General features: G+C 37.6%; 1 protein-coding gene across 1 annotated transcript in view; it reads right to left on the bottom strand.

Annotated features, from left to right (window-relative positions):
- The window catches only part of DEUP1 (deuterosome assembly protein 1), an 87547-nt gene that overhangs the window by 23412 nt on the left and 38816 nt on the right, over positions 1 to 25319 (bottom strand). Inside the window, exons 7-11 of the mRNA XM_054389564.1 lie at positions 15640 to 15811; positions 12705 to 12800; positions 6907 to 7041; positions 3895 to 4008; positions 851 to 1063 (exon numbers count right to left, since the gene is read on the bottom strand). Coding sequence (XP_054245539.1) covers positions 851 to 1063; positions 3895 to 4008; positions 6907 to 7041; positions 12705 to 12800; positions 15640 to 15811 — 730 coding nt within the window. The remainder of the gene's footprint in view (positions 1 to 850; positions 1064 to 3894; positions 4009 to 6906; positions 7042 to 12704; positions 12801 to 15639; positions 15812 to 25319) is intronic.

Genomic DNA, 25319 nt, shown 5'->3' with positions numbered 1-25319 from the left:
CATCCACCTGGCCTGGCATGGGGTCCTCCACAGGCTGCAGGTGGATATCTGCTCTAATGTTACCCTCCACAGGCTGAAGAACAATAACCTGCCTCATCATGGTCATCACCACAGGCTGCAAGGGAATCTTTACTCCAGTGATTGAAGCACCTCCTCCCCCTCCTTATTCACTGACCTTGGTGTCTGCAGAGTTGTTTCTTTCACATATTCACACTCCTCTCTTCCAGCTGCTGTAGCACAGCAGGTTTTCCCGCGTCTTTTGAAATATGTTATCCCAGAGGCTCTACCACCATCACTGACCAGCTCAGCCTTCGCCAACAGCAGGTCCATCTTGGAGCCATCTGACATACACTATGTTTATCATGTGGGTGGCTCCTTGAGTCTTCTCACTGAAGCGACCATTGTAGCCTCTACACTACCCTGTTGCACAATTCCAATACGCTGTTTAACCTTTTGAATACAATTATATGCTCTATTTCTATGTGAATTAGTGCCTAGCAGCTGACTTAATGCAGACTTTCCAAGAACCAAGCCTCCTGTATGATGTTTTCGGGCTGCCAAGTGAATTAAGATAAATTCCCCTTGATGCTGTGGATATAGGAAAGTTATAAAACCCTAGATAAACAGACAGTAAAATATACTAAATATCAAACACATTCCTGTTTTCTCTTTGTTTCACTAAAAAAATGGTACTGTTCCCAGCTCATTCTGTATTCCTGCAAAAATATACCTAATGTGCAGGTCTGTTGTATAAACGCATCTCAGTCCAACTTTTGGAAGTATATTCCTAAGTAATTAATTCACCAACATGAATTCCACAGTCATCACACAAAAGAAAAACTCTTGCTACCTGGCACTGCTTTCGATACATTTTTAGATCCTCCTGGAGTTTCAGATTTTCTTCTTCTAGTTCCCTCTTGTTTATTGCAATTTCATTCACAGTTGCCTTTAGCTTTTCAATAATGAACTCATCCTTTTCACTGTTGTGCTGGCCATAGGTAATTACCTCTTCTTGGTTTTGTTTCTTATTGCTTATTTGGAACGGATAATTCTGAATCTGCTTCTACAAAACAAGAAAATCTTTTAAATTAAATTCAATAATTATATGTAAATTGTTAGAACTAAACCATTACTACTAAAATCATAAAGCTATTTCCATCTTCGCCAGGATTTGCTTAGAAAAGATGGCACAATTGGAGCAATTTGCATTATTTCTCTAAGGGATAAGGCCTTTTCTCAGTTTCACTTTCCTTGCCCTCAGTTTAAAAAAATGTTTCAGAAACTTTCAAGGACACAGAGTTTTTTCAAGGATTCTTCTCCTCTGCTACATATTTCCCAAGCACTTAATGTTAATTAGCCTCAAATGTGAAAAAGGTGATTATGGTGACCTAGTCAAAGCAGCTACCTATAAAAAACAATTTGAGAGAAATGTTCTTTGATTTATCGAACTTGGACGTCGTGTGTGTGTGCCTCAGGATAGATATTAACCTTTGACTAGAGAGCTAGCACTACACAGTTCATGTATATATATATATAAACAGCTCAGTTACTACAGGAATTGTACTTTGATATCATTACCCTTAAACTTGGGGAAGAATAATTTGTACATTCTTCAGAGCCACACACTCCATTCAGTTTCTTCCACTAATTAAAATTCTAACCCCAAAACTTCAGAAAATATATATTAACAGTATTTGTGCATTCACAGGCATTGTGAAGAATCATGATTACTATGGTGACTGTTTTTGCTGTTTAAAAAACTATCCACGGGGATCCCTCTACTGGGAGATTAACAATCAGTGATAATCTTTCAGAAGACTGAGAATTAGCTGAAAAATAACAAGAAAATATAACTGGGAAACTATATATCATGTGCAGAGATCAAGCTGAGGAAGAAAATGTGTATTAAAATTCAATAGGGTTACTCATACCATATTTCATTGATAAGGACTGCAAAGTGCATGTGCTAGACAGCTTTTGGTGTCATTGAATATGTTCCCAGAATCTGTGTTGGCTGAACACCTAGACAGAACTGACCACTGGCTGCATATAAAAGCCACAAAGAAACTTGCAGGCAAAGTTCTTTTCTGTAGTTAACAAATTACTCAAGACATCTAAGTTCTGGAGTCTGACATATCAAAAGGTCAAGGCATCCCATGAAGGATATAGACTCCATCTGAAAATTGAAGACCTCACAAAAGACAAATTTGAGACACAAACATAGGTTCAGTTAATGCTTTTGAAACAGTTAAGGGGTAACAGTCCACCAGACTTCCATTTAATAAATTAGTTGGTGTTATGTTAAAGTTGTGAAGAAACCTGTCTTCAAAGAAAGTCTGCTGATGGCAGGGAAAACTTTAACAGAAAAATGTGGATGGTCTCCTTCACTACTCAGTTTTGTCTTGTCTATACAATCAACATGCATCAGTCAGTAGTTTTGTCTAATTAAGCCTTGCTTTTTTTAGCACTCTTGTGTGGAAGTGCAATAGTTGGAATAAAATGCTTTCAACATCTAAATCCAAAAATTAACTGACATCCTTGGATATGGGTAAAGAGTCTCAGAGCAAATGCTAAGAAAGTGTTCCACTAGATTAAGATCCAATGATCTCAGTAAGAGTGGAAAAGGGGATTACCAGGCAGCAACGTAATTGGCTTCCCCTTACTTAATTTCCAAGTTCTCTTGTGGCCCAGTTAATTTGTAAGCTATTTTCTAGCTCTTTACAGCAGGCTAGTTCATCAAGACATCATTAAATCAGTATTTTTTTTCTGGATTGGAAGGAATTAAAAAAAAATAAAATATGCTAGATCAATAGGCTATATATAAAACATAATAAGCAATTTGGCAAGTAAAAAAGAATCTCAAAGTCACACAAGAACTGAGCGGAAACTTGGAGGCTGAAAAAAAGAAGACAAAAAAGGGATAAGTGATCCAATAAACATCTCCAAGTGTCATTTGGGAGTAGTACATAGAAATTAATTTATCTACATAAATTATATTAATATATATTTATGATCTTAAAAAAAGTAAGGGCTGTCTTTACATTTTAGTCAACATAGCAATGGCACTTACTACTTACTTGGTAAGATACTTTTCAATAGCTTATCATCACAATTAATTGCATGTTAATAAATAGCATAGAAAAGTATCTCTACAGAATAGATAAAATGAAAGGATTACTATCCACTGCTTCTTGTAGGTTTTAAAAATACCCTTTTCCCCCCTCATTTTCATGAGAAAAACTTATTAAAATTGCTGTATGTATCATTAGATATTTCTGTATTGGGTCTGCCTTACTTAATGTATTCATTAACAACATACTCATGCATTGTCAGATTCACTACAGAATCATAGAATGGTTTGGGTTGGAAGGGACCTCAGAATGTCATATAATCCAACACCCCTGCAGTGAGCAGGGGACATCCTCCATTAGAACAGGTTGCTCAGAGCCCTTTCGAGCCTGACCTTGAATATCTCAAAGAACGGGGCCTCAACTACCTCCCTGGTCAACTTGTTCCAGTGTTCCACTACCCTCATGGTAAGGAACACTCTCTTAATGTCCAACATAAATCTATTCTTCTCTAATTTAAAACCATTGACCTTTCTCCTACCACTACAGACCTTTGCAAACACAGTCTCTCTGCAGCCTTCTTGTAGCCCTCTTCAGGTAGTGGGAAGCCTCTATTAGGTCTCCCTGGAGCCTTCTCTTCTCCAGGATGAATAACCCCAGCTCCCTCAACCTGTCCTTGTAGGAATAGTGCTCCAGCTACCTGATCATTTTCATGGCCCTCCTCTGGACCCTCTCTTTCACGTGTACATTTAAAAATTAAGTTAAAATAACTCTAGCTGTGCTAACAGCTCATTTTCTTCTTGAAGCAGGAAGGTAGGAATTTTACCTGAAGTAAATTACATTTCTCAGACGACAGTTTTTGTTGAGCATCTAAATAAACACAATAATTCTGGCAGATTGTCCCCTTCTTATCCCCTTCTCTTGATTTTGATTTAAATTCCTGAAAGACAGCAAAACAAGTCTAGTAAATACAGGGAAATATTTTTTCCCCTTAATCTAAATAGCTTTGTAATTCACATAGTTCTAGGGAAAACCTAGATTTTAAATTAATAAATAATCTCTCCATGATTTTGGGAAGAAGAAAAACCCCAGTGATATAAAACAGCTATCCAAACATCCCAGCCAGAAAAAAAATCAGTCTTAAGGGCTTTTAATCTAAGAAAAATATGTAGTGAGCATAACCACTGCAATAAAAATTATAAACTATTTTAAATCACTTCTGTTACTGTAAAATTTAGAGTTATGACTACAATGTAGAACTTACAATTATGACTGTAATACACCCATTTTATTGGAGGTAGTTCTCATGGTACTAAAGCTGTGTCAGGTAGTCAGCAGGGAATCAAGCCCTTAATATTAAGACATATGTTTTGAGTGCTTGGGGTGGTTTTTGGTTTTGTTTTGTTTTGTTTTGTTGGTTCTTTGTTGTTGTTTTTGGTTTTGTTTGTTTGATTGGTTGGGTGGGGAGGATTGTTTGGTTTCATTTGGGATTTTTTGTGTTTTTTTGGGGGGGACAGCAGCTACTGAGGATAAACGCTACTTCTTGCCCTCCTTATGACTGCTGTGTCTCCTTCCTGAGTTCATCTAGTTTAAACAAAATAATTGTTTAATAAATTCTGTTATATCAGATTCATTTGGTCCTGGTTTTGTATTTACTCTTATATTCCTCTTTATAGAGTCTTTGATTTTGCTTTTAAATCATACCAGATCTTATATGCTCACAGCTAGACTTTAAAGGCAGTGTACAACAAAGTAAGTATGAGAACTCCAGTTACTACAACTGTTGCTCTTTTAATCTGAATAACTAGCAAAATAACAGTATACTGTTTTATACAGTGAAAACTATAATATTTATAAGCTGTTGTGAGAACTTCCTTTTTCACAGAGGAAATACTGATTTGAAAAAGACTGATAATTTTTCACAATTATTCTAAACTGGCATATTCCCCAAATTTTGAAAGATAAGATTTTATTTGCTACTGCAACAAAATCAAACGTTTTCCAGCATAGATGAATACAAATCTTTTCTTATAATTTTCCTAATATCTGCTTTGGCATTTTAAACTAATAAACATCTTCCCATTTTATGCAACATGATACAAATGGAGTTTGAGATTACTTAATGAGAACTCCAGGTTCAAGGCCTTACTAAAGCACTGCTGAGCTTAGTAGATTTTCAACACAATAATTATTTCCTGAATACTAGAATTTGCTGAATATATTGCAAGCACTCATTTTTCATACTGAATAATTAATCAAATTATAGCATTGTGTTACATTATTTTCACATTTTAATCTTAAATAAGGTCATTCTTAAATTAGCTGGATCAGACAGTTTTGTGGTAGTGATACATTTAGTCAATGATAGATGTATTACCCATTTATTATTCTTGTCATACTAGATGTTGGCAGCAGTGCTGCAGTCCAAAGCATAGCAGCTTTTCTGATGGCAAGGACTCTTGCATGTGGAAGAGAAACAACAGACAGGAGACAGGATGTGTCTAGGATGTGGCCTATTATGTATTAACAGTCACATGAAGGTTGCAGAAATTAGTCCTGTATCTTATATAATAACATAGAACATATGCACGTCCAAAATAAATATCCTAAATCTTAACTGCAGCTTAAGCACTGAAAATCTACTAGATCTTATGTGAGGTTCTCAAAGTGTCGAAATAAGGTCCATCTTAAATCTACTTAAATCTACACCATAACTCTACATAAATCTACATCACAAACCTCTAAGTTTTTCACAATGCTGATCAGCTAGCTCCCACTTTCAACTTGTGTTCCTCTGCTTAGTTTCCCTCCAGGACCCGGTTCAGTCAACAGTCAAAGCACACACTACTTTATGATGCTCTTTACAAATTATGGCCAAAAAACCCCATAAATGTGTTTTTGGTGATACTTCTTTGCTTCATCAGATTAGTGGTGAGACTGTTCTCCCCAATATGTGGAAGATTCAGTACAACAATCTTCTCTCCAGACAGAAACTGAACCAGAATATTCCCTTGTTAATTTTCTACCTAACGTTATTTTTCAACAAGCTCTGCAGTTCTTCCTTTTTGAAGTTCTTTCACTTTGCACAAGATATTGGCAAATTTATTGGATAAGTAAAAAAAAGAAGCAAAAATTAGTACAGCTAGAGATTACAACACTCAGTTATAAGGAATGAGATAAGATCTTAGTTTTTGCACCAGTAGCCAAGACTAAATCAGCTAAAATCTGTTCTGTGTCCATAGGGATTGTGAATACGACCAAAGTTCGTCCTCAGCATCTCATAGTATCTAGCCTGCACTCAGTGTGCTGGATTCTGTGGAGAGTGTTTTTAAGTGCCTAACCCTTCCTCATGCATTACCTAGGGAAATTATGCACTGAGATCAAGGCTGCAGATTGCCTCGAGCACACTGGTGCTGACAAGATATGTATAGAACAGGTTTCCAATCCTGAATCCTTTTTTCTATCTAGCCCTACATAGTCAAAGTTGTCCCGAGGTCTATAAAACTTGAATTAATGGCAGGTATTATGTGCCTGCATATGTAAAAGGTCTCATGCCTCAGCAGATTATATGGCTAGTACACATATATTAAACATATATATTAATAGGTACACTTATGAAGAAAATTATCTATATTAACTCATAAACCCATTAAAAACACAAATAAAACTTGTATAAAAGAACAAAACCTGAATATTAAACTATGTGTCTTTTCTTGCCAGAGGAAGAAAATGATATAATTTTTGTAGAATTATTAGGAAATTAAAGTTCACAACTGGAAATCACAAATCAGTTCCAAAGACATATTAAAATTAGAATGTAATAATAAAGTATTCTTACCTCAAGTTTCTTGTATAAATTGTTCAGTTCAGGTGGTGTCTCTAGGCTTTTCTCAGGTTTTTCTCTACTTTCAACCTTTTTTTGCTTTGAGTGATGTGACTGTAGCTTTTCATAACTGTGTCTCAACTTTGAAAACTGAAAAGGAAAGCAGAGTTGAACATGCAGAATAAATCAAACATGACCATGTAGCCAGAGTTTTCTTTAAACTAGAATTGCCAACTGCAGCTTCAGCATCCTAAACATGCAATCAATGTAACAAAGAATCAATTAATAACGTTAATTTCATAGAGATGAACAAGACTAAGCTCTAACACAAATGTTAACTAACTCTTCACACGGGTTGATTTGACAGCTACTTAATTCTGCTGAAGTTATTTATGGCACTGTTTTCATAGTGTCATTTCCTCTACAATGTTTGTGTGACATGTTCTATACTTGTTTACTGCCACCTTGTGTTGACATTTTTAAAGGGTGCTTCTCTATCCAGGAGGAAGGATTACCACAGAATCACAGAACGGTAGGGCTTGGAAGGGACCTCTGAAGATCATTGAGTCGTGTATTTTAAACTTGCATGTTTCTTTATCATGAAAATGGCTGAAATGTTGTGTGTGATGATTGCATTCTTCTTGATCATTAAGTATTAGTGTCTATAACAATCAGACACTAAATATTCTTCTGATTATTGATTTTACCATGAAAGCATGGCTTGAGAATCAGAGCCAAAGAAGCCAGAGGCAGAGAAGGAACAGTACCAGCAGAAGGTACAGCCTCTTCAGAAGGTACTAGCCTCTTCAGAAAAATGATTGGTCTGATCAACAGTGAGCTATACTGTACAAGCAAAGGGGCTGTTAACAGGTTTGATACAGCAAACTGACATTGTCTGGTAGAGATGTACATCTAGTTTAAAAAAACAATAAAGGAAAATCAAGGATATTGACAAAGAAAACAAAATATGGTCCTGAGGCAAGTCAAGTGAAAGAACTTTGCAAAGAATGTTGGGTAGAAAAGAAGCTTAGAAGTAAGAATACAGATCATTTCTCTCATTGCTTTGTTCCTTTAAATTCAGGTATATATGATATTAACATTCCTGACTCTAACATAAAGTCCTTGCCTACCCCAAGAACTACTGTCTGGAAAAGGAAGTAATCAGACTGATCATGCTAAAAAAGCTAGGAAATACAGAATGCAACACTTCAGCAAATCAGTCTAAAATGGAACAGATAGCAAAATGAGAAAATTCAGTTTGAATGTTAGATTTATTGACTGCAAGTAGGATATTTCAGGTATAGTCTGGAAGCTAGACTAAAAGCCAAGAATCCTTTCATTCAATGTTAGATATTTACTTTAAAAATAAGGTCTGGGTAGTTCTATTTGCATGTGGTACAAGTGAAAAAGCAGAAAAAAAAGGAGTCAGTGAATTCTGTGGTAGAATTTATCTAAGTTCAGATTCCTGAAAGTTAGACATCCAAGCATGAGCTGTTCTCCATTACAAAAAACTGTTACAAGATGCTTAGTCACTTCAGCTATCTTAAATTCTCATCATATGCTGACATGAATTATATTCTAAGAGTGTCCATTTTCCTCCACTGATTCTAAAGGGAGCCTGAGATAGCTCAGATGTAGACATCCAGCTTTTAAACATCTAAGTAAGGCAATTAGTTGCTAATATGCTTAAAGCAAGAATGGATTATTGTACTTTTTCTGTGGGATTTCTGGCATTTTCAAAATAAGAATAACTACTAAGCATTAATACAGAGAAAAAAAATGAAGGAAAAAAATAATGAAGATGAACTCCTGAAGTGTTTGCTGATTAATTATGACAAAATGTTGTACATTTGCACAGCAGTGTGGCTTAAGACTTCCAGGTTACATATCAGGAACTATTTCCGTAATACAAGAATGTGATGGTTTGGCCCTGGCTAGAGGCCAGACGCCCACCAAAGCTGATCTATCACTTCCCTTCTTAGATGAATAGCGGAAAGAGAAAACATAACAAGAGGCCTGTGGGTCAAGATGATAGCAGATTAGCAAGGCAAGAACAAAAGCAAAGGCCGTGCATGGAAGCAAGAGCATACAAAAATATTATTCTCTACTTCCCATCAGCAGGCGATGCCCAGCAGGGCTTTACAACATGTAGCGATTGCTCCATGTCCTCCCTCACTTCCGTCTTTCCCTTAGCTTTTATATCTGAGCTGACATCATATGGTATAGAGTATCCCATTAGTTGGTTTGGGTTGGCTGAGCCCTCTCCCAAGATCTTGCTGACCCCTCAGCCTACAGTTGTGGGGAGGGAACATTGGCAAAGCGCAACCTTGGTGCTGTGTGAGCACTGCTCAGCAGGAGCCAAAACACTGCTGTGTTATCAACACCCTTCCAGCTACCACTACAACACAGCACTACAAAAGATGCTATGGGGAGAACTAACTCCATCTCAGCCAAACCCAGTACAAAGAAAAGTACAGGTTTTACTGTACACAGTAAGTTCAATGGCAACGTCGCTCATCAAACCATTGCTTTTATCACTAGCAAGGGTAAAATGCACAGAGGACCACAGAAGCAGTATATCAGAGAAGTTTTTTCTGAACATTCTGACAGCTAGAAAAAGTGATCCTTTCTACCAAGATTACGAAGGAAAAAAATTGGGAGGGATTTTAAGAATACATCTGCAGAGAAAGATATAATGCTACTGGTAAATAGTAATGCACCATTTGTCCAAAACTAAATTGTAGCTTTTGTGATATACAGCATAGAAGGAAGTGTAACTTTCAAATGAGGGTTAAAAAACAAAAGAAGGGAGAAAAAGGAGATAAGGTGAAGATTCATATCATCAGGAAGCTCTACATTTTAGATCTCACTGTGCAGCTAAGAATTGGGGACATTAAAGTCATTCTATTGTAACACTGCAACACTGTATCGTAAGAAACTAACTCAGTAAGGAGGTGTGGTAAATGCTGGAGCAGACTGGGATAGTCCTACTGCTAGTATAAGTGCTTGGAATTGTTCTGACAGGCATCCTAACTTCCACACTGAAGGCCTCACCTGGAGTACGGCATCCAGCTCTGGAGCTTTCATCACAAGAAGAACATGGACCTGATGGAGTGGCTTCACAGGAGGTCCACGAAAATGATCATTGGGCTGGAGCACCTCTGCTACAAGGACAGGTTGAAGGGGCTGGGGTTATTCATCCTGGAGAAGGCTCTTGGGAGACCTAAGAGAGGCCTTCCAGTACCTGAAGGGAGCCTACAAGAAGGCTGCAGAGGGACTGTAGTGATAGGAGGAGGGTTGATGGTTTTAAATTAGAGAAGAGTAGATTTAGGCTGGACATTACGAGAATGTTCTTTACCATGAGGGTAGCAGAACACTGGAACAGCTTGCCTAGGGAGGTAGTTGAGGCCCCAACCCTGGAGATATTCAAGGTCAGGCTCAACAAGGCTCTAGGCAGCCTGATCTAATGGTGGTTGTCCCTGCTTACTGCAGGGATGTTGGACCAGATGACCTCTGGAGATCCCTTCTAACCCAAATCAATCTATGATTCTAAATGTGATTTGGTGAAATGAGAGATTAGTAACTGGGGAAAAAAAAAACAAATGGCACCAGTACTGGAACCTTTGGTAAAATAAATAAAATTACTTACAGAGAAGAAAATGTTTGGAGGCATAGATTGGGAAAGAACTTCTCTTAAGAGTAATCCAAACTTTGTGCATGAATATAAATGAAGAAGGAAATGGGAACCTGAAAGAAAGGTTACGTAGTCTGAATGGTAACTAGTAAGGAGAATCTTGGCAAGAAGTATAACCAGGTTTAGAGAGAGAATTTTATAGGTTACGAAGTGTCAGGTTTTTTAAAAAGAAGCACAAAGAGAAAACAGATTGTATTTGCCCATGGAAAGGACTTGTAGAGTTATTAACAACTTTGAAATAAAAATACTTATGAAAAAAGACCTCGAGTTTTGAGTAAAAAAAAAAAATCAATTTCAACAAAGTTCTTAGCAACCCAGTCATTTTAAGCATGTGATTACAAAAATAAGAAATGAAAAAATATTGCAGAAAATGTGAAAAAGGATGAGAAAAGAGAGATGCTATACTCTGGGGGACAGTCCCACATTGCTAATGGTACCTCACAACTTACACATATAAAAATCATACCTGTTTCATTCTGTGTTGCTTATCTATTCAATAACCAGATATAGTTTCTTTCCCTGTAATTTGTGTAAATTACCAAATAGCCTTGGTTTCTACCTACTTTCCCAAATGATTAAAAGTGTTAAGTACATAGCAAAGAAAACACTTATGCACAGAATTATTTAAAAATTCATTTACATATAAAAAAGAAAAAAAAATGACATTATAATATTAAAAATAAGTTATACACTTATTCATTTGATTGATGTGGGTGGATTAGATGGATAGAGGTGGATGTCATTCACCTCTAAATGAAAACAATAATATTCAATTTATGCAATTCAAGATGATTCTATGATACAGGTGGTGAATGGAAATTTTTAATTGTAACACCAGATCTCTGGTAGAAGAATCTAGTGAAAGATGTAGCAGAATAGCAGGAAGGAAAGTATGTAATTGTGTATGTTAACTTGTTACAATCTGAGAAATGGAATAGACTGAGTTTGCTCAGACTCATAATTGAAGTGGAAACACAGAGCAAGCACAGCCAAATAGAATCAGAGAATCAAAGAATGGTTTGGATTGTAAGGGACCTTTACAGATCATCTAGTCCAACCCCTCTGCTGTGGGCAGGGACTTCTTTCACTACATTTCATTGCTCAAAATCCTGTTCAACCTGAACTTGAACGCTTCCAGTGATGAGGCATCACAACTACTTCGGGCAATTTATTTCAGTGTGTCACCATCCTCAGCCTAAAAAATTTTCCTGCTTGTGTACAATCTAAATCTTTCAGTTTAGATTCATCACCTCTCTGTTACTACAGGTCCTCGTAAAAAGTCTCCCTCCAGCTTTCTTAATAAGCCCCTTTTAAATATTTAAAGGCTGCAGTAAGATCTCCCTAGAGCCTTTCTCTTCTCCAGGCTGAACAATCCCAACTCTCTCAGCTCTTCTTCACAGCAGAAGTGTTCCATCTCTCTGATCATTTTTGTGGTGTTTTTCTGGACCTGCTCAAGCAGGTCTATGGCTTTCTTGTACTGGGGAGCCCAGAGCTGGATTTCAGTGCTCCAGGTGGGGTGTCACCAGAGCGGAGTAGAAGGGGAGAATCATCTCCCTCAAATTGCTGGATGCACTTCTTTTTATGTAACCTAGTTGGCTTTCTGGACTGCAAGCGCACTCTGAAATAAATAAAGCCAAATCAAATTCCCAACGACAGTAATCCAGTTTACTCTAGTTTTGATACTATGTTCCCTCAGGGAAAGCTATCGGACTATGTTAATAACCCCTGTAAAGAAGGCAAATTAAACCCAGAAAAAAATATAGCAAAGGCATGATGAGAAGAATTTGAGAGTTAAAATTTGTAATGTGCATCAGACTCTTGTTAACATGAATCTAATGATCTATTTTAGTCATTCATCAAGGTTTCAGTTTGTCAGTGCAAAGTTGGGAAATCAAGTATTTGTTTCCATAGCAAATGCTGCAATCACATCAGAATCCATTCAAAGAGTTTGGACATGTCAGTACAGAAATAATAATGGAGCCAGGTAGGACACTGTAGTCATCATTATTTGTATGACACGATTCATCTTACCCAAATCCATAAAGGTACATACACTATTAGGCACACATAAGCTCATTCTACTGCAATCATAAAATAATGAAATTGGTGTTTTTCTTACTTGGGACTGCAGCGCTTGAAGCTGAGTTTCATAATTCTGAACCATTTCATATTTAGTTTTCTGCAAGTCTTCTAGTTTCTGCTGTAGTAGTCCCACCTATAGTAAGGATAAGGATTCAAATTTACTGCTTCTGAAGTGTTCAAAAATATTTCATTTTTGGAAGAGTCATCTGAAATTTTGAAGGAAGATGATTGTCTAAGAGATAGATAGATACTAAAAATAGATATTCATTCAGTAACTTAATAATAAAACTGGATACCACAAACCTAGATTGTGCTAACATCGAGCAAGGGATTTTATAATAAAAAAATCTCATTATGTGCTTATGTTATTATTTAATGATAATACTGTATGAATCTATCATAAAAGACCATTTAATGACAGTTTTTCTGACCTAGATATACAAATGAACTGCTGTGCCCCATTGTGAAAATCTTGCTTGGACGGCTGAAATAATCACATAAATGAATTTCAGCTACTTAAGTACAAATTACTGGGAGACACCACAGACTCATTTCAGCTCCCCAAGTACAGTGCCATTTCAGATAACTTGAATTATCTGAGTTTCAAGGAGATATGAGAAATATGAAAAAGAGCACACATAACAACTGTGTTTTTCTGGAGGGCAGCTGGAAGCTAGGTAGAATATAATAACAGAGTGGTAGAGAATGGTGCCACATCTAGTTGGAGGCCAGTCACTAGTACCCCAGGGATCAGTGTTGGGCCCAATCCTGTTTAATATCTTTACTGATGATCTGGATGAGGAGACAGAGTTCACCATTAGTAAGTTTGCGGATGACACCAGGTGTCAATCTGCTGGAGTGTAGGAGGGCTCTGCAGAGGGACCTTGACAGGCTGGACAGATGGGTGGAGTCCAGCAGGATGGCATTTAACAACTCCAAGTGCCGGGTGCTGCACTTTGGCCACAACAACCCACAGCAGCCCTACAGGCTGGGGACAGAGTGGCTGGAGAGCAGCCAGACAGAAAGGGACCTGGGGGTACTGACTGACAGCAGCTGAACATGAGCCAGCAGTGTGCCCAGGTGGTCCAGAAGGCCAATGGCATCCTGGCCTGCATCAGAAATAGTGTGGCCAGCAGGACTAGGGAAGTCATTCTGCCCCTATACTCCGCACTGGTTTGGTCACACCTTGAGCACTGTGTCGAGTTCTGGGCTCCTCAATTTAAGAAGGACATTTTGATTCTTGAACATGTCCAGAGAAGGGCGACGAGGCTGGTGAGAGGTCTCAAGCACAAGCTCTGTGAGGAGAGGTTGAAGGACCTGGGGTTGTTTAGCCTGGAGAAGAGGAGGCTCAGGGGTGACCTTATTGCTCTCTACAACTACCTGAAGGGAGGTTGTAGCCAGGTGGGGGTTGGTCTCTTCTCCCAGACAACCAATGCGTAACAGTGTGAGAACAAGAGGACACAGTCTCAAGCTGTGCCAGGGGAAGTTTAGGCTTGAGGTGAGGAGAAAGTTTTTCACAGAAAGAGTAATTGGCCAGTGGAATGGACTGCTGCCCAGGGAGGTGGTGGAGTCACCGTCCCTGGAGGTGTACAAAAAAGATTGGATGTGGCACTTGGAGCCATGGTTTAGTTGTCAGGTGGTGTTAGGTATTAGGTAATAGGTCGGACTTGATGATCTCTGAGGTCTTTTCCAACCTGGTTGATTCTGTGATTCTGTAAAATATTTCAGCTAACATCTTTGTAGAGGCAAATAAATTGATGCTTTAAATAATCAGAATCACAGAAACATTCAGGTTGGAAAAGACCCTCAGGATCACCAAGTCCAACTGATAACCCTACTCTATGAGGTACACCCCTAAACCATATCCCCAAGCACCATATCCAAACAACCTTTAAACACATCCAGGGTTGGTGACTCAACCATCTCCCTGGGCAGCACATTCCAATGCCTGGCCACTCTTTCCATGAAAAAATTCTTCCTAATGTCCAGTCTAAATCTACCCTGTTGCAACTTGAGGCCCTTCCCTCTTGTTCTATCACTTTTTACTTGTGAGAAGAGACCAGGACCAGCCTCTCCACAATGTCCTTTCAGTAGCTGTAGACAGTGATGAGGTCTCCCCTCAGCCTCCTCTTTTTCATACTAAACAGCCCCAGCTCCATCAGTTGCTCTTCATAAAATTTATTCTCCAGGCCCTTTACCAGCTTCGTTGTCCTCTTCTGCACTTGCTCCAGACTGACTAGCTGAATTACTCTTTTGGCTCTTCTGACTGCAATGACTAATAGCAAGCTCCTAATTGCTCATTAGGGAGAGTTATTTAATTTTGAAAACTCCTGCTGGCAGTTTTGACACCTAGCTCACACAAGGATGACCATGTGTAAACACTTAACTTTGAATGTCTTGAACAAGAACTGCATGCTGTGCTAGGATTGACTGATGCTTCTGACTTAATATCCAGCAGACAGAACTGTGGATACGGACAACATCAGGTACACTGGGGCTTTCAGTTTGGTGAGTCTAAGTTGTAATACAATTCAAATTTTCATCTTTAATAATAAAATTATCACACAAAGTGTGTCACATAAAATGATAAAAATCAGCTATAAACATGAGTTGCAAAGGCATAATTTTGTGAAACTTTCTGAACTGTACATTTCCATGTAACATTTCTGATGAAACTACAAGTGCTGACATTTAGAAAAAAAACCCCACAAACGAACATGAAATTATCTTTCTGCAGTTAAATCAAGAATATTTGAATTACACTTTATGGAAATAGAAATACGAGACTTTCAATGACTTTTCAGAACAGAAGCACACTTTAAAACAAAACAGTAAGGATAATTAGTGATTTTTAAAGGGTGTTTGGAATTTTTACATGACAGAACAAACAAGTCTCCTTGTAGAGCATTTGGAGCATAAAATTAACTACCAGAATAAACACTTTATTTATAGAAGGTGATATTCTTAAATACCTCTTGACCTTTTTGATCCAGTTTGCTTTGGACATTTGCTAATTCTTGATCCTGGATATCCATCTTTGCTTCTAAAGCTTTCATCTTGCTTTCCCATTCCACTTTCTTGCTGTTTACTATGATGTCAATTTGATGCACTAATTCCTGAAGATCAGCCTCACACGGAGAAACTCTAATAATAAAAACAAAACAAACACCCAAACAACCAAAGCAAAGCAAAACCAAAACCCAAACAAAAACAAACACAAAAAAAACCTAACCAAAACCAAACCAATAAACAATTTCAAATAGAGACTAAGGAAGAAAACATTTTAATTTACATTTCTAAGATTTTATTTTGCATCTGATGGAAATAACCACTTTTCAACATCACAAAGAAATAAATGTGAAAACTAAATGATGCCTTCAATTGTAGGTGGAATCTCACTTCATCTATCAGTTCATCATCTTCACCTGAAGTCAAAAATCATATTCTGGAGACTCTGTCTATCTTAAATGCTGTTTGATATCCTCTAACTCTTGCAGGGATGAACTGTCAAATAAGTGTAAGCTGAGTTAAAAACATCCAGGCCCGAACCACAGTGTAGCAGAAGCTGAATAATAAGTTGTTTATGGGCAAAGGACTTTCCACTATGGGTACATAATGATGGAAGCAGAGTTTGTCAGAGGAAGTTGTTGAGCAGTTGGCTTGGAAGCAAGCCGCAATTCTTAACTGCTAGTTCAGCTTTTACACCCTAGTTTTCCAATGCTGTTTGTGGAAAATGGAATTAAATAACAAAGTGACTTCCATAATAATAGTAAGTTTTATTCTATTAGGAAATACAGAAGTGAGTGCATTTTGAAAAAGAATTTGTCTTTGAGGGACCATGTACTGGACTTCATAGGGATTTCTACAACATCTAGAAAATAAACATTAGATTTCCCCCAAACTTCTAAGCTTAAACTTAGAATGCATCCCTTGTGTTATAATATCATTGTCAGTAAAAGACAGTATTTCAGACTGTTGCTTTAGGAATACGATATGTCCTAAGTAACAGAATAATGACATATGGTTAATTCACGGTGTATTAGAAGTGCCATCAGAAACTGAAAGCAGAGTTGCTCCCTTAGTTGCCCTTATAATTATACTCATATATTAATTCTAAAAATGAAACTTTGTCTGGACAATGTCAAACGGTGTTTAAATCTCCCGGCATATAACATTTAGCAGACATAGAAGATTTATCTGAATTTCAGTATGGAGATTTCTTTAGCCCATATTCATTCCAACTTTCTATTTGATGATGAACATAAGAAAAAATGAAAAATAAGAAATATATAGATTATAGAAAACTTGGCTCTGGATACTTCTTTGTGCAAGAAATTGCATAATTATTTCTACACTCTAATATTTATTTGTATAAATGACAATTTCTTGTCAAAATTATACAGTCCTTCTAGGGTATATGAGATATTTTTCCTTGAAGTATTTTGGAGAGTTAACCTCCATTGCCTCCTTTTTTGCCCAGTTAACTCCCACTGGTTTCTAAACTGTTAACTTCTCATGATCTATAAATTTACAGCTGGAATTTCAGAGTTTCAATGACTTATTTAAAAGACAGAATCACTCTAGAACTCATCGATCTATTCAACATTCAGTGAAACACTCCAGCCAGGAAAAAAACCCAACAAACTAAAGATGGTATCAAAATTAAATAAAACTGTTTATTGAAATGTACCTGAACATATTATTTTCCTGATTTAATGGTTCAGATCCACTGATGTAGGAGTGTAGGGTTTGGGAAAAAGATAAAGGAGACAATGTACACTCCCAATTAATTCCTCCCTATAAAATAAAGGCAAATTTTACTCTATTAACACTCAGAGCTGCTTTTGGCCTGTTACAATAAAGAATTAGTTACTGAACAAATTGCTTAACTAAGTGTATGAGCACATAAATTTTCTGTAAAGCTTAATTTTTATCGAGTCATAGGGCAAAAAAAAAAAATCAGGCTGTTTTCTACCACTATGATTAATTATACATCACACAATCATCAAAGACTTCAATTTGATCTCAGCTTGTTTAAATTGAGATACAAGACCAGAATTAGTTAAGACTATTTTTGATAAAAGCCTTTAGTGTACTTAGCACTATGATAGAATCATTTTGGTTGGAAAAGACCTTAAAGATCGAGTCCAACCATTATCGAACTCTACCAAGTCTGGTGCTAAACCGTGTCCCTCAGCACCACATCTCATGATGCTTTCTTAAATTATTTCTATCAACTTCTTTAAAAAAACAACAAAACAAACACACAAACAAACCCACAAACCAACACGACCACAACTTCTAAGAATTTTTAGTATATTCAGAGCTCATAGAATGTTGGATATAGATATTATTATACCAAGTACCAAAAGGAGCATATAGCTCACTGAAGTGCAGGAAAACCTTTCACTGACTGTTTTTAGCCAGAGGAATAATGTGTTGAATTTTTAACTTTTGAAGAGTAGCATCTCTTTCATTTCACTTTCCATAAATATTTACTTCCCATACAATTTTTTTCAGTGTCATTTGTTAGCTACATATTTTGTTCCTGTTTGAGTTAACTGTTGATACTTTTCTACTTTTTTCCACTGCTTTTTTAGAGCTTTTAAAATACCTTTGGTGTTTCCTGTTCTAGTTTTAATTAATTTACTTTTTTTTTTCTCCTTCTAAATAAGAGATCCTGTAATATACAGGTTTATTATTTTCTTTAGAAGACATACTTTTATGTGATCTTTGTACCATATTGAAATGTATTGAAATGTGCCACCTTTAGTTGTTGCAACCTTATTTTGGCCATAATTTTTTTTCCTTATATAAAATCTTTAAATTACTCTTTTCAATGGTGTGATCTAATCATTGCAAAAATGTCTGCATTTTTGTCCCTTCAGTGATTCAGAGATCAGTGTATCCAATTACTGCCATATCTAAATGAAGGCACAAATAAAACAGATGTTGTTTCTCCACTATCCACTTTCTCTTATCTCAACCAGTTATTCTGTTAGTGGTACATCTGCTTTCTTGTCACTCTTTTCATCTGCCATAGTGACTATTCATTGTACAAATGAAGATTAATCTGCATTTAATTTCCATTTCCTCAGATTGTTGCATAACTTCCCAGTCTCTTCTTGCATTTTTGGGTTCTGACTAGAAGCCTAGATCGAATTTCCTGTTGATAAAACCACCAATTGTATTCTTTCATAAAGTTAACTGTTCCTCCTGATATCCAAACTGATGCAAAATATGTATTGTAAATTGTTACTTTTCACTGTAATAAATTTAACCTTCTGATAAATATGTTTCTTCACTTAAAAAAAAAATCTCAGAATGCTGTTACGTTGTTTTGAATTATAATGTGTTCCCTTTTCCTTCTAATAATAGTATTTATCTTACTGACATTTTCCCAAAAAGTAGAAGTGATAAATACTGATTTTCCCAAAAAAAGTAGAAGTGATAACCACTAGTTCTAAATTAAGTGAATCTTTAAACAAATTTAAAAGCTAGGCATTCTCCTGACTGCTGAGGCTACAGAGCTTTGTGTGCACTCTGTGCGCACATAGAATCATAGAATGCATCCGGGTTGGAAGGGGCCCTTAAAGGTCATTTTGTCCAACCCCCTTGCATTGAGCAGGGACATCTTCACCTAGATCAGGTTGCTGAGGGCCACATCAAGTTTGACCTCGAGTATCTTCAGGCATGAGGCCTCCACCACATCTCCAGGCAACCTGTTTCAGTATTTCACTACTTCATTGTGAAGAACTTCCTTCTAATGCCCACCAAGTGCCTATATGATCACTAGTTATGTTGCAGCCATTTTAATATCCCTATGGCATGAGGTTTTGTTAAAATCAGCATCACTGTTTCCTGCCATAGAGACAGCCACACAGAGACAAAAGATGGTGCAGCATGTGAATAAGGTAGCAGTAACCTACAAAAGAGTTAATGACAAAAACCACAGCAGCGTGCCTGTAACCACATCATCCTAGGAAGTGTTGGAGAAGATTTCAAGAACCAAACAGAGCACAGAAAGCCATTTGGTGTCACAAATATTACAATCTGTTATACGGTTGGACCTGATGATCTTACAATTGGACCGGACGGTCTTAAATCTCTTTTCCAACCTAAACAATTTTATGTTTCTATATTTTGGGGGGACATTGTAATTGATAACATGCCAAACAATTAAGAATCTACTTTATCAGAGACACACATAACCGATCACAAACTAAACTATGAACTCAAAGGTAATACCCCTATTGCCAGCGAGCCTTCAACTGCTGAGCCTGCTGCCAGCACAGAACAGTAAGCTGATTAACATGGTCCACTACTGTAAATGACTGCAAACTAAGATTTCACATAAACAGGCACTTTTGCTCCTGATAGTTGATATCACCATCTTATGTGAATGCTAGCATGAAAATGCTTCCTATCTTTTCTGGTAATCTTTCACATCCCAGCTTTTTGGCCAATGCTCCAATCATCTGCCCTCTCAGTGCCCACACAGACACACTGAGGTCACTTGTCTGTGGATTGTGCTCTGGGTCAAGTGCTGGTCACACACACTCTGCATTTCATATCCCGCATGCTCAGCTTCTGATTGCACTACACTAAAAAAAAAAAAAAAAAAAAGAGTTCATTAACATAGAATCATAGAATAATTGGGTTGAAAGGGACCTTTAAAAGTCATATATTTGGTGCTTAAAAGTTGCATATCTCATTTGGATAATTATTACAGGAAACTGGAGAAAATTTGCTAGATTTACAATTTCATAATTAAGTCAAAATGATTTTTTTAAAGCAGAATCCTTCAAACTTTTTTTATACCAACAAATACTTGAAACTTAATCAGTGTTAAGCTTGGAAAAGTTTTTTTTAAATACAAAAGTTTTAATGCCTTTTTAATGTTAAAACTCTTAGCAATGCCATTTAAAATTTAATAGGAGTCATATAATGATAATAATCAAAGTGCAAACGAATAGTACACTGTGGTGTACAAAACAAACACACCCCACTCCCAAGTGCCTGAAATTTATCTTAAAATATCAGTAATGATGCAGTAAACTTTGATTGCCTTTGGGTGGAGAATAAAATGGGATTTTAAAAACAGAAGATGAAACAATACTTCATCAGGACTACTATTTTTTTTTTTCATACTTCTTTAAGGACCTGTGCCCTTCAGCCTCATGTGATGTCAGGTGGCAACACTTTGGTGATAGCAATGACTCCGCTATCTGATTTTAGCCTTCAGAAATAGGTACTTTCTTTATTGTACGTCACATGGATCATCTAAACATTGTTATGCAAGTGTAAATGCAGCCTCTACCCTGGATTCTCAGGTTACCCTTTCAGATCCACCACGGCCAACACTTTCCCTTTCTCTTTCAGATTCACAGATTTGCAGATTGCATTGTGTTGGACCGGACCTTTGAGGTCCCTTGTCCAACCCCCATGCAGTGAGCTGGGACACCTCCAAATAGACCAGGCTGCCCAGGGCCACATCAAGTCTAATCTTGAATGTCTCCAGGGACAGGGCCTCAACCACATCCCAGGGCAACCTGTTTCAGTATTTTACCGCTCTCATTGTAAGGAACTTCTTCCTTATGTCCAGCCTAAATCACACAGAATCACAGAATCAATAAGGTTGGAAAAGACCTCAGGGATCATCAAAGTCCGACCTGTCACCCAAGACCTCATGACCACTAAACCATGTCAGCACGTGCCATGTCCAATCCCCTCCTGAACATCTCCAGGGATGGTGACTCCACCACCCCCCTGGGCAGCACATTCCAACATCTAACAACTCTCTCCGTGAAGAACTTTCTCCTCACCTCCAACCTAAACCTCCCCTGGCACAGCTTGTGACTGTGTCCTCTTGTTCTGGTGCTGGTTGCCTGGGAGAAAAGACCAACCCCCTCCTGGCTACAACCTCCCTTCAGGTAGTTGTAGACAGCAATGAGGTCACCCCTGAGCCTCCTCTTCTCCAGGCTAAACAACCCCAGCTCCTTCAGCCTCTCCTCATAGGGGCTTGTGTTCGAGGCCTCTCACCAGCCTCGTTGCCCTTCTCTGGACATGTTCAAGTGTCTCAATGTCCTTCTTAAATTGAGGGGCCCAGAACTGGACACAGTACTCAAGGTGTGGTCTAACCAGTGCTGAGTACAGGGGCAGAATGACTTCCCTGTCCCTGCTGGTCACGCTATTCTTGATACAGGCCAGGATGCCATTGGCCTTCTTGGCCACCTGGGCACACTGCTGGCTCATGTTCAGCTGCTGTCAATCAGTACCCCCAGGTCCCTTTCTGTCTGGCTGCTCTCCAGCCACTCTGACCCCAGCCTATAGCTCTGCATGGGGTTGTTGTGGCCAAAGTGCAGCACCCGGCACTTGGACTTGTTGAATGCCATCCTGTTGGACTCTGCCCATCTGTCCAGCCGGTCAAGGTCCCTCTGCAGAGCCCTTCTACCCTCTAACCAACCAACACCTGCTCCCAACCTGGTGTCATCTGCAAATTTACTGATGACTGACTCAATCCCCTCATCCAGATCATCAATAAAGATATTGAACAGGATCTACCCTGCTCCAGTTTAAAACCAATTATCCCCACCTACTAGAGGTACTACTAGCTGCTATAACCATTATTTTAGTCCATTCAGTGTTTTGAGAAGACTGCCAACTATCCCCCTTAGAATATGACCCATCATGTGGTATCACAGTCATGACAATTCATTTTGATCAGTGGATGTGGAATATGGAAGACTCTGGGATTTTTGTTTAATATTCTCTGGGATTTTTGTTTAATATTCTACCAGGTAGATATTCTAACAGATTTTCCAATAAAGCAAAGAAGTATGAATGCTTTGGGGGTTTTATCCATATGCATTCAGCATTCCCACTTTGCTGGGAAAATGCACGCATCAAACGTGGAATCATTCTTCATAAGTGGAAGTAATGACGTGTGCTTAAGCAAGTGGCAGGTGGTTTGTTTTGTTTTGGTTTGGTTTTGTTTTGCTCTGATTTGGTTTGTTTGTACTTACTTTGAAACAGCTTAAAACATTTTGATATCTCATTTTTTAAGTGATGTAGGCAAGTTTTGTTTTGTTTGTATTTACTTCAAAACAGCTTAAAACACTTCGACATATTTCATTTTTAAAGTGATATAGGGAAGCTCACAGTCTTCTTTTATTCTATTTCCATACTGGTGAAAATAGAGATCATCCATATTCTGCTGTCATTGATAACTATTTATCTTCATGTAAAACTTAGATATTTTCAAATTTAGACAAACTAAAATCCAGATAGTAAGTTTTACCAACTCCAGGGCTGTATCATAAATTATTTTGCACTAGCCAGACCTTTTTAGCTCTATTTATCTGCCCTTTGTTTCAGAGTTCTGCACAGATCCTGTATTTCCTGATTGGTCCTTAATAAATGTAGAAGGAATATTATTATCCATACATTCTTAGAATAAAGTTATAATTTAGAAACTGACTTTTTAAGAAATGTTTGGTTCATACTGTCAGTCTCTACTTCATGCCTTCTACTTCATGTTTCCTGACAAATAGGATGGAAATCTTTACACAAATACAAGCAAAACCTGTGCAGAACAATGTTGACAAAGATTTCAGTCTTGCATAGTACATTTGTTAGTTTTTGATCTTTCATCCAGCTTCTAGAACCAATAAGTAATTAATTTTACCTTCTGAAAACTTGCTTTTGAAATGGGAAATCCGTAAATCAGTCGTGACACAATGCACCACTAGAATCCTCTATCCCAAAATTCTGTTATATGAACTGCAACTGATTTATTTAACAACTTTCAACCCCATGGAATCATGCACATCTGTTAATGGATAATTTATAATGTAAGAGTCCTTGCAGCTGGGATTTAATTGTCATGATTAAATGGCATTAATTCTGTTAATGTGTCTATTCCAGCACCAAATTGTAATACAAGATTTTAAGAAGTCCTAGATCAAGCAAAATTCCTGTAGTTTAACAATAATTTTGGGAGTTTGGTCCATTTCTAATAATAATTTGATGATACACAATTCAATGTAGCTTACTTCCAGAGCAGAATAAGAGACTGTCCTGGTTTTAACTCAGCTGGGAGCTGGGCCCTGGCAGAGATGATGTTAAAGGAGTAGCATAATTGAGATGCAATTTAAGTTATAAATTATTATATACCCTACTGGTTATCCTTCCTAGAGAATTGTCTCCTGATTGTTGAAGATATGCTACTTTTGTAGTGTAATATGTAATAGTAGGTAAAACTAAGCGCATTTGTGCATTTTGCTTTAAATGAAGTTTTTATTTACAGGATATATTCATACACTACCTTGCAATCTCAGAAGACAAGTTAGATTGAACATTTTGTTGCAATAGGCTCAGTGTAGCTCTCACAAGAAACATGCTCATTTCTTTAGCATAGAAATCAGGTGGGTTAAGTGATATTTAACTGATGGATTCATAGCAGCTCTGTAATAGTTTAATAATTACATTCTGTACATTAGTTTGGATGTTTCTGAGGGTAATTTACGGAAGTGATAGACAGAAAGGAAAAGGAATAGCTCAGTATAAGCCATCCATCAACACACACCTCACAACAACCTCCTTTCAGGTTGTTGTAGAGAACAGTAAGGTCTCCCCTCAGCCTCCTTTTCTTCAGACTAAACAACCATGGCTTCCTCAGCCACCTCTCATAATGCTTGCTCTCTAGACCCTTCACCTGCTTTGTTGCCTTTTTCTGGACATGCTCCAGTACCTCAAGGTCTTTCTTGTAGTGAGGGGCCCAAAACTGAACACAGTATTCGAGGTGTGGCCTCACCAGTGTCGAATACAGTGGTGCAATCACTTCCCTGCTCCTGCTGGCCACACTATTTCTGACACAAGCCAGGATGCTGCTGCCCTGGCCACCTGGGCACTATTCTGGTTTGTATTCAGCCAGCTGTCAAACAACACCCCCAGGTTCTTTTCTGGCAGGCAGCTTTCCAGACACTTTGCCTCAAGGCTGTAGTGTTGCATGGGGTTGTTGTGACCCAACTGTGGGACCTGGTACTTGACCTTGTTGAATCTTGTTTGTCTAAGACTAGGCAATATATGCACAAAAGAAAAAACAAACAAACAAAGCCCCAAAATATTCTTAAAGCTTTCTGCTTATGTTTTTCTGGAAAATCATAATAATAGTTAACATTACTGCAACATCTTTTGTCATGGCATAGTCTTCCCTTCTTAGCTACTGCTATTTCATTATGAAAATAATGCTTTATGGCTCAGCAGCACAGGAATGGTTTCTGGTGCTCTATACTCAAGAATATTTCTTGTTTAGCTTATTTTTACTTAGAAATTCAAATAGTCTTTTGTCTGTGATCTTGCCTGCAATTAAAAAAAATGAGAAAAGACTATTTTATACTTCATATTGTGCATTTTATCTATTCCTGTGTATCATGCCACTGTTGCACCAGTTGGTATATGGTGCCTCATTGACATAAGGATTGATGAAAAATTATTTCAGTTAAAATAGAAAAGTTATAGAAAAATATAAGCTCTCTAAAGCATAGATTTAGTTGGTACTGTCTGAAGGGATTACAAGAAACACATTGTGCATTTTGTTTCATCTTATTTTATGACATCCCTACAATTTTAATAGCAGAAAAATGATAAG

The sequence above is a fragment of the Indicator indicator genome, chromosome 1, assembly GCF_027791375.1.
Source record: "Indicator indicator isolate 239-I01 chromosome 1, UM_Iind_1.1, whole genome shotgun sequence".
NCBI lineage: Eukaryota > Metazoa > Chordata > Aves > Piciformes > Indicatoridae > Indicator > Indicator indicator.
Note: the sequence above shows the minus strand (reverse complement) of the source record. Positions and strands in the feature narration are given on the sequence as shown.